Here is a 10,789-nt window from a genome sequence, read left to right on the forward strand (position 1 = left end):
TAGCGCTAGTATCGATCAGATGCCATTACCAGCGTTAGTATCAATACTACTGATATTTGGGTCGATATGTTATTAAATAACATAATATTGTAATAAGAAATTTCAAAAGTAGATGTATGCAGATTTAAACTATTATTACAGTTTGTATTTTTGAAACAAGGCACTAAACTAAAAAAAAAAGGAAATAAATGGGTGTTTTAACTGTTTCTTTATTGCTTGTAAATTAATTTCAGCAAGAACAACTTGGGTGTTAGAGATGGTGTCCTCACACATCCCAGCTCTTCTCGTGCAATGGAGGGTGGGTACTATCATAATCTTGTTTATCTTTAGAAAATCAGGTTAATTTCTGCATGAACACTTAGGTCTTAATCGAATTTTCATGGCAATGGTCTTGAGGGAGTAGTTCCAGCCCTTCCATGTATGCCAAATCACGTGGACGTTATCATACCCAATGGCACCATGAGGCGCATACATGCCGTTTGGGTTAGTGATGTGACACTGATTGTACCAGAACCCACCCAAATAATGCTGAGCGCAGTTTTTATCCCACAGATCCTGATCTTTGTCGTACGTGGTGAACTTCATGGAGTTGTGTTCAGATAAACTGTCCCCTAGAAGAAGAAAACAGGGAAAATGTGAGTGCAGTCAAGACTAAGAAGGTTCTATGGTCTTTTTTACTTTTCTCACACGGGTTTGTATTTGTTATTTGGCTTTTTGTGTTTGACAGAAGTAGTTAATTTACTTGGAGATAATATGTAGAGGAAAATAGTTTGGAACTTTTCCTCAGCCTTTATTTTCAGCAGTTAATTCCTAATTATTATCTTAACAATTGTCTCTTTAGCTGTTTTTCCTTTCAAAGGAAGAGAATGACTCTGTACAGACCAAATACTGCACTTTGCAAACCATTAAGATAAAAAAAAAAAACATTATTCAAATTAATAAGCTACACTGGCATATCTCTTTAATAGGATTTTTCCACTTAAACAAAATTTTAAAAATCAGTATGTTCTTTCATTATTATAATTTTATTTTTGGCCAGGTTTAAAAATGATCCACAGTCTCTTGTGCTCGACACACTCCTCACCTGCTGCACCGCCAGTGAAGCTGCCCAGGTGAAGCTGATACCCAACAGTCTCAGACTCAATTGAGAAAGAGGAGTACTGTGCGGACCTCCTTTCTCCGTTCCAGTCCTCCATGTCGACCCGCAGCTCGTTCTCCTTCCTCATAGTCAGCAGGAAGATGTTTTCCAGACCTGGAAAGACACACACACACAGCTCTGTTTCACTTTGCATCGTGCACCAGCATCCTATTTCTGACACTGTTTCTTTCCCAGGCTCCATCATTTCATCTCGCCACACCAAGTTTAGATTAAAAGCAGCACAAGCGCCTTGTATTTAATGCACTTCTCCTTCCTGCACTCACCCAGCCAATATTCTCCAGCCACATTCCCAAACCCTGTCTTATAGTGCCTCCAGGGCCTGAAGAAGCTTTCTGTCCCATCGATCCTCCTCTGAAATACCTGAGAGGGAGAATACGAAACAAACTGAGACCGTTAATGTTTACTAACATTAAATGCTATATATTTATCTAACATTATTAGTTGGTCACATCTGCATTCTCCACTGATGCCAAAAACATATATCATAATTAAAGATGTAATTTTTCATTTTTGCCCAGGTGCCACCACTCCAGAGGGTTTCGTGAAATTCAGCTTGGTATTTTTGTGCTGACAAACAGACATGTTTGTCAGCACAAAAATACATGTTTTATTCTGCAGCACGGTGACACCCCCCCACCCCCCAAAAAACTTTGACATTTATTTGAAAATATGATGATAGGATTTGATACTGACAGTCCATCTCCCTCCATCAGTGTCCATGTCGCAGTAGACATGCAGGGGAGTAGTGGGACCTCCTGGGTAGATTTTGTAGACTCCACTGGAGCTTGTGTTGTCATTGCGATATATGTCATCACAGTCAATGGGAAGGTAAAACTGGGAGCTGGAGTGGACTGAGGCCACAAGAACGAGCAGAGCTACGAGGAATGTCTCCTAGAGGAAAGAGATTATAGCACCTCCAGTATCTACACTGGTTTCCTGTACCCTAGAAAAATGTTTGTCTTATTTATCACGGAAAATCATGCAGATATTTTGTTCTTTTGATCGCCTCTTAAAAATACTTATATTTCAGAGTCTGTACTTTTTCACTTGTACCTGAGAAAAGAAGATCCTTCAGTACTTACCAGCTTTTACTGGTATATTTTTTAACACATGTTCCTGTACTTCTACTTCAGTAAGCAATGTGTGTAATTTTGCCACCTCTGCTATGATACCACCAGTATCCAGCAGTGATGACATTTGGGGTTTCCCTGCAGGATGACTCTGATGTTTGCCATAAAGTTTTGCAATTATTTGTGTAACTTCTCTGGAGAACAGGGTGTTACACGGGCTCAGTGAAGCAAAATCTGTTTTACTCCCCCACATTTGTTCTGTGCATGCGTCACAGAGAGTGAGGTCACAGGTCAGGCGTCTGTAAACTGATGACACGTTGTCAGCGGAACTGGGAGTGCCTGCTAATGGTTAACTAAAAATATCAGGTAACAGGATAAAGTCAACAGTAGAAAGAGATTACAGGCAGCACACGTAGGTTGTCTGTTAGGACGAGGTAGTCTGGCATTTTTGTTGATGTCTGCAGCCTTCAGCCCCAATATTGAAGTATATATGGTATATTCTGTCAGATGCAGAATATACCATACCCTATCATCATATCATTTTAAATTTAACATTTTTTTTGGGGGGGGGGGGGGGGGGGGTGTCGTTAATGTGTAGCTTGCATTATTCTTACCTGCATCATCGTAATGTGGAGGTGGGTCTCCTGTTCAGGTCAGTCTATGGTAAAGGATCTCAGAGGAGGGACAGTTTTAAATAGTCCAAGCAGGGTCTGTCTGTGGAGTCATGTGACATGGGCGTTTGTCTGTAGACACCCACAGTCTGATAAAATATACTGGTCAATTTTTGTTACATACATATCTAACTCTGATTTATTTTTTTAATGAGACAAACCAAAACATTCTGGGTAGCACTTTTTTTTCAGCACAGCACAATTGTTAAAAAGTGGTAATAGCACGGTAACAAGTTAGAATCAAGAAGGAAATAATGTGGAAATTTCTAAATTATTAATTAATTATCAGTAATAACATGGTAGGAACAGTGATTACAGTTGACTCCACTGAAATGTGGCCAGAAACTGGGGGTGATAATGTGAAAATAAAGATTTGGTAACAAGGCAAAACCAGTTAGTAATAGTAGCAACAATGCTGATGTTTTAGCATACTTGGATAGTATTACTATACTATAGTGCTTAAATTATACCTTTGGCTCCCAGCATTCTGCTTTAGTTTAAAGAAAATATGTAAATATTATGTTTAATACTCTGAATTATTAAACAGATATTTGACATTATCAAATCAATATTCTGAAATGTGTCCCTTATACTATGAAGACGTTACTAAGACCATTTGAAAATGTAGGAAGAAAAAGATCCAAGGATTTTTACTGAATTTTGACTCTTTGCCCTGAAGATGCCCAGAGAGCTTTCTCTTTTACTCGAATCAAACAGGCATCCAATCAGCCTTGTGTGAAGTCTTTTAGCCATCAAAGCTAAAAAGGAAGAAGGTTATTTGTAAGTGAAAAATGACAAACCTTCACTGTGCAGGCAAACAAAGGCAGAGGAATACGTTACAATCCTAGTTTTTCTACAGGCTATACTGCTGACTATAGAAGCTTGCTTCTGCCACTGGAAAAAAATGCTGCCCTTGAAAAATTAGATTTTGCAATTTTCAGTTGCTTTTTCAGAACTGAGAGCTTGTAAGTAAAAGTTTGGGGAAACCTAACTCAAACTTTTAAGACACTAACATGAGCTTTCTTAATTGACTTCTGAATGCAAAGCAAATTTTCACCTCTGTGAAATTAAAAGTTAAGTTTTTACCAAGTGTTAATGTGAAAGTAACTAAGATTAGTGAGAAACAAAAAACAAAGTCACATTAGCTTTGTAGGAAACAGTTCCATCACTTTGGGAAAGTGCCCTGAACCGCTTTTCATTAAATTTTGAAACGGTCTGGCTCCTGCCTACCTGGCACATCTTCTGCACATATCTCTCGGATCCTCTGTCCGGTCATTTCTTGTTGTGAAGACTGAAGCACCCACGGGACGAGCGTTTCCTGTTGTGGTTACAAATAATGGAATGAACTGCCTCTCTATATTAAGCTGGCTCCTACACTTGACATTTTAAAATCCCTTTTGAAAACAAACATGTTCTCCACGGGATTAGAGTTAGCTTCTACTCAGTTATTTGACACTTAATAATCTTTTTTTCAGACTTTTTTAGTTTTATTTATTCTAAATTGCTCTAAAAATGAACTTGAATTGGACTGGATGGTCTGGCTCTTCTGTTGGACTCGTATTTTCTCGGCTGTGATCTGTGCACAGCTTGACATTTGAGTCCATCATTCTCATGTTGATGTTTAGCGATGTTGTTGGATCTTGGGTATTTCATAAACAGTAGAGTGTGTCACATGTGGCTCAGCAGAGCATTGCTCATTAGTTTTATGTTTTAATTGACTAAAGGAAAAGGATCACAGACACCGGGACCTAATTTATTTTCCTTTGCAGAATTTCACGAGTAATTAAACCAATCTCAAACTGTTGAAACTTTTTCCTTCAGTTGTAAATCTGCTCCCTCGGCTTCTGTTCTCTTCGCTGGCAAGGCGTTTCACTTCTGCCAAGCTCATCAGCAGGCTTCCAGGAGGATTGGGATCTACCTGAAGGACCTGGCAGCCGTTGATTTCCTCTGCGTCTGTCTCCTTATGTATAATACCAATTTTGCCAACAGCTCTGTTGCTATCCCCATATTCGACCGTAGCTTTGGTGCCTCGGCCTTCCTCCTCATCACGCTAGCATGGTGTTCCCGGTCTGCATCCTTGCTTACAGGTAGGCAGCAGTGTCACACTGTGTAAGTGTAAATGGTTTGTACTGGTCTGGGATTTTCCCCTAATATAAATAAAAAATAAAAATTAATTAATAAATAAAATCCACATGATGAAAATGATAAAAATAAACACACTTGATCAAATTCCATGTTATTATTAAGGTTTCTCAAGATTGTCAGCCTTTTTGGAATTCACATCCTGCAGACAGTGCAGGGCGCGCACATCATCTGTACAGTAAACTTGTTTTTTCTTTCCTGCTCCAAAGAGGCAAACCTGGCAACCTTTGATCCCCAACGTCATGATCTGAAGTCAGCTCACCCAGTTCTGCAAAATCTTAACATATTACCTTCCAGCATATCCCAGTCTCCCTGATCTGCTCCCTGAAGCAGTGACTGGTCACACAGAAACACCTGGTGCTTTATATACAAAATATCTACAGAACATCTGTCTCATCTACTTCACTGTCTGCAAGGTTTTCAGGACCCAGTTCAACCTGAGAATAATTTGTACAAATATATCTTCCAATCATACAATTCAAAATATATAAATCATCCATTCGTTTTCTTCTGCTCGTCTAATTCAAGTTTGCAATGGGGCTGGAGCCTATTCCAGCTGTCATAGGGAGAAAGGCTAGTTACACCATGGTTTTAACAGCTGTTCAGTCTAATGCAAGGCTAACACACAGAGAGAAAGACAATCATTCACTCTCACATTCATACCAGTTAGCTACAAATGCATGTCTGTGGGAATATGGTAAAGAAATGTAATTTTTAAATGTATTATCAAACTTATCAACGTCATACCATACATAAACATTTATACATTATTCTTTCATTTACAATATTGTGGTTTCAAATACAGATAATGTAGTAATGCTAATAAATATCTATTTATTTATAATAGTAAAGTAAAACAAATTAACTGCTTATAAAACAAAACAGCTTAACATTACATTAACAAACATTTCTAAAATATTTGCAGGAAACAGGATGTTAAAATTTCATGTAATATATTTCATGGAATGTACAGTAGTAAATGTGAATATTATTATTCCTCACATAGTCTTGTTATAGTGACAAAAATGTAACTGTAACTGATTATATGTAAAAAATGTTGGGCATGTAATGTACCAGTGTGTCATGTTGTCACGTTTACTGACTGATTTTACAGTCCTGTTTCCCTGGCAACATTCCTAATTTTCTGACCAAAATCAACTGCAGTGGAACTGAAACTGTTACATCACTCGTAGGACGTACAGCAGCAGGTGTGGTGAATAAAGTGATCGATATTGTCTTATACTGTACAAATGCCAGTGCTTTCTGGATGTGGCTCCTTTTTATTTGATTTCCTGCACAGTTCAAACACTGGAGTTGTGATCCAGCTTTTGTGGTGCTTGGGTTACTAGACAGCTAGCTGCTCTCTCTTTTTTCCTTCCTATCTGCCTACCAGAGGAAGTCAGGTCAGCGGTGGCTTGACATTAACGACACAGTTATTGATGGCTAATCTCAAACACAGAGATGCAATCAAACCCAGGGCCTTGTGAATGATGTTCCAAGAAAAGGTCAATGAAAAAGTGGATTATTTCTGCTGTTCTCACATGTCTCTCTGTCTTTCTTTCATTTTATCTCAGTCTTGCTGCGGGGCTTCTGGTGGTGTATTGGCTCAGAGAAAAGGGGTGGGGATGAGGGGTCGGTAGAGAGGCTGCTATTTTCCTGCCAGGTTTTGTTCGTTTCGACAAATAATCCATGTTAATAAATGGCCCTTGAGGATGTCAAATGCGGCTGGAGGAAAAGGGGAGATAGAAAGGAAGGAAGAAAAGGAGTGTTTGTGTTAAATTAAGAGTGTTCACATATTGTCCAAAATGTTGTATCCAGCTAGAGATATTGGTTGAAAGTGCACCTAAAAGAGCCTTTAAGTTTGAGCTCCACAAGATTTTGAGGGATTCCCATTACCTGGTTGCTCTTTGAGTAACTGTTGTAGTTTATACAGAGGCATGTTTCAGATGGAGCACATACAGTATTTCCTTGTTGCTGTTTAGTAAGCAACTTAAGTAAGCTACTGTGTCAGGGCTCTGTGTGCGGGCAGACGGAAAGGAGGATCCAAACGCAGGACTCAGACACTAACTTGAAACTCAAAAACCTCGGCTTTATTGCTGGTACGAAAACAAAACATGAAGTGAACACGGACTATGGAGAACAGAAACACACAGGCATAATCTGATGGTACGACGCGACACCGAGCATGGGAAAACACAGGGCTTAAATACACAGGGTAGTAATGAGGGAATGGGCAACAGAAGGGAGACACAGTTGGGGGAGATCAGGGCTAATGAGATGGGGGAGCTAAGCTGCACACACTAACATAAGACAAAGACTTTCACAATAAGACAGGAAACAAGAATTACTAAACCAGATGCAGACATGACACTGAGAGACAGACTAGACACTGAACAGAAACTGCAACACACATGAGAACCCAAAACCCAAGAACTGATCCCTCACCAAGAATAACAGAAACAGATCCATAATGATAATAATAAACAAAGCACCAGAACATCAGAAAACAATCCATAATGCAAAAATAAACCAAAACATAATAAACTCAAAATACTGGGTCCAACGGACCCAGAACCGTGACATACTGTGAGCAAACAAGTTCTTTATTTCCATTCTTAGTTGATAACGCAACACTTTTCCAGGTTTAACCCAGTGAGATCCGAGTCATCACCTCTGATGACCCCAACCTGTACTTTCAGAATACATAGAGTGCTTAAAAGAAATTTATCACACCACCACCTAAAGTAAGGTTTAAGCCAGCATTGGTAATTCAGTTTAATTTATGTTTATATAATGGTTAATCATCTAGTTTGTTCAAGCTATTAAATCTAATTGCTAAAACTGTTGTTGTCCAAAAGCAGAAAAAATAGTAAAGTAAATTATTATTATTTTGATTGAGATGAAAAATTATAGTTATTTACTTACTGGAGAGGAAAAATCATTTCAGTGATTGGATGTTATGCTTGATTAGTTTCTGTTAGTCCAGTGTGGCGGCTCAGATTTGAGCATAAAAATGTGAGTTCTGTGAATATTCCATAATTTTTAGTTTTAAACAAGTTTTTGACAGATTTCTAAAATATTTGTGTTTTTCGGTTTTTCAAAGTCTTGAGAGTTACCGGAACATGACCATAGTTCTCAGTTAAACACTTCAGAAAGTTATATCCATAGACAGTATTAGCCAACGCTCAGAAGTTTTGTGATGTATCTGTCCAAAATTACAGATCGTAAATCATTGTGATGGCACAAAAGACCAGTGAAAATATCAGCTTTCATCTTTAATAGTTGTTGACATATTCATGTTCAAACGTTGCCACAGATTTCAAAGTGTAAAAAATAATTTGCAAGTGAGTCAAAGGATCATTTTTCAGAAATATATATTTTGAAAACTATTTGATATATGAAGCTAAAATCTCACAGGACTCTTTGTATATGTTCAGACCTTATACCATATTGCAAATTGAAGATATTTGAGCTGAAAATGTCCTAAAAATTGGCTGCATAACATGGAATTACCCACATATCGAAAACCCTTTAAAAAACTCATCTCAAAATAGTCCAGCTTGTCCAAAAAAACCCAACAAAACAAACAAAAAACACACATGTAAGGGTTGTTATCACTCAGGATGACTTAGCTCTGTGATAAAAAGGTAAAAGGTAGTGCAAATATGGTAAGCAACCTGCCTTTTGTCACTGTTAATGTTTTAAATGTTCTATATCAATGTTAGTTATGTTTTATGTCCTATGATGATTTATGTTGATTTTGCAGACAGTATAATAAAAAAATCCTTATGTTGATCCCTTTTTCTATAACTGGGCCTCTTTTTTAGCATCAGAAAACACACTTGAGGCAGCTGCAATAGTAAAGTGTGGTTGGGGTTAATCAACAGCACACTTCCAGGTATTTCCAGGAGTTCCAGGTACCTCCAGGAAGTACCTGGACCCTGCATGTAGTCTCACCTCCTAAGCAATGCTGATATTCAGGTCTAGGAATTCATTCTCAGAGCGAATGATCTGATGATGGCTGCACTTTACATTTTAACTTTAGTGGCCAAAACCCATTACCTTATAAAACTGTCATGGTGGAATGTCGAGCAAGCAGCTGCTTAATTATGCATTCAGTAGATGTGGAGCAGCATTACAATTCATCTGGAGTTTCAAGCCTGCAGATCAATACAAATTCTCTTTTTACTTCTGTTTTTAAACTCTGTCAACTTTTAATGGTAATATCTGAATATAGACCGACTTAATGCTCCAATAGGTTCACCAGCTAGTCTTTGACTGTGTTAGCTGGGCAGGTAACATACATGTAGCTTACAACTGAAGATGCAAATGAGTGAAACTGGAGGCAGCAATGTGACTGAAATATACCATTCACACAGATAGCTCCACTCTAAGTAAACATATGCAGCACTAAGTGTTGTGTTAACAAATGTGACAAAAATGAGCAAAATTCAAAGTGAAGACACATTTCCTGTATGCTTTTTGAGTTATTTTGACACACAGTGTTGTTTCAGATATATTTTTGTGCAAGTTTTTGTGCCAGCAAACTAAATAGTTTTTTCCACAGTTAATTTCAGAAGTTATTTTAGTGTTATTTAACTGCAGTGACCTTGGTGCTTTTCCAAGTGTACACCACTGTATTGTATTATACAGTACTTTTTTATTCTTTCTAAGTCACACTCGAGTCCTCTTTTGCTTGAGTCCACCCATAACTCATCTGTGTGAAATCACGTTATATCAAGTTCCTTGACCTTGTTTAACAAGTGATCTTTAAAAAGCTGTAAAATGACAAAGTGAACTGCAGAGGCTGTCCCTCAGGTCTGCAGTGGCAAAAGTAGTGACTGATGCCAGTGTAAATGCTCGGGCTCTAAAGTACTGTATTTGTTATGGGTGCGTAATGTGGTCTCTAATGTTTGTGTGGCAGAGAGTGTGTGGGGACGTGTGTGGATGTGGGGACATCAACACTCTGGCTGAATAACTACATGTAGTCAGCCAGTCAGCGTTCTTTTGCAGAGCGGTCACTTGAACACTAACTAAGCTGCACCCCTGTGGGAAATGTAAACGCACAGGATTTGCCACGGAAGCTGTGATTTTGTCTTCGCTCAAGAAAAAAAATAAGTTAAATAATGTGCAGAAAACCAAGGAAACAAACAAGTGAGAAAGTGCATGAAAACAGTTTAAACACATTAAAACACCTGCGATATCTGACAGTATTTTACTGTGTTTAATGGGACAAATTGTGTATCTCAACGTGTATTTGTGTCTACATAATGCCACACATGTCGCCCTACATTTAAAGCATGTTGAACTCTTGTAGCTCCTTCTGTGCTGAGGGGAAAGGAGGTGATATGTTCGAGTGTTCGATCACGGCATTACGAATAGGCACCTCTCAATGTTGACGAAACATTACCGCGAGCACTATCACGTGTATGATAATGACATAATAAGAAACCCTGAGTGCAGGGTTTCTCTGAACCACTGGATGGCACTGCTCCTCCTCCCAGTTTCATTTCACCCACCACTCCCTCCCACCATGTAGTCTGTTTCTCTCTCTCTCCCTCTCTCTCTTGCCCTTTCCTTACGTCTCCTTATCTTGTGTAGGAGGAAGATTAGAATCGCCAGAGAGCACAACGAGGATTACCAGATCAATATCGGGGACAATCTTTCTCTCCCATCTCTTTTACATGGTCTATCCCTCCGTTTCCTTCTCCTCTCAGGCTCTGTCACTCACTCGCTCTCTGTGGTTA

At 38.7% G+C, this 10,789-nt stretch overlaps 1 protein-coding gene and 1 long non-coding RNA gene across 2 annotated transcripts; one reads left to right on the forward strand and one right to left on the reverse strand.

The window, feature by feature from the left end:
- The first annotated feature begins 180 nt into the window (after positions 1-180).
- Positions 181-1,123, forward strand: LOC309709175. Its single transcript, XR_014277445.1, has 3 exons — positions 181-298; positions 553-635; positions 1,040-1,123. It is a non-coding gene; the product is annotated as an uncharacterized lncRNA (long non-coding RNA).
- LOC309709172 (microfibril-associated glycoprotein 4-like) lies at positions 340-3,854 on the reverse strand (the record flags this gene model as incomplete). Its single annotated transcript, XM_082537677.1, has 5 exons — positions 2,844-3,854; positions 1,853-2,050; positions 1,423-1,519; positions 1,085-1,252; positions 340-611 (listed from the first exon to the last, which is right to left on the reverse strand). The coding sequence occupies exons 1-5, from the start codon at positions 2,850-2,852 to the stop codon at positions 340-342; spliced, it is 744 nt and encodes a 247-aa protein (XP_082393803.1). The 5' UTR covers positions 2,853-3,854.
- Between the last annotated feature and the right edge of the window lie 6,935 nt (positions 3,855-10,789).

Source organism: Aulonocara stuartgranti (genome assembly GCF_965226115.1).
Source record: "Aulonocara stuartgranti genome assembly, chromosome: 6".
NCBI classification, from domain to species: Eukaryota; Metazoa; Chordata; class Actinopteri; order Cichliformes; family Cichlidae; genus Aulonocara; species Aulonocara stuartgranti.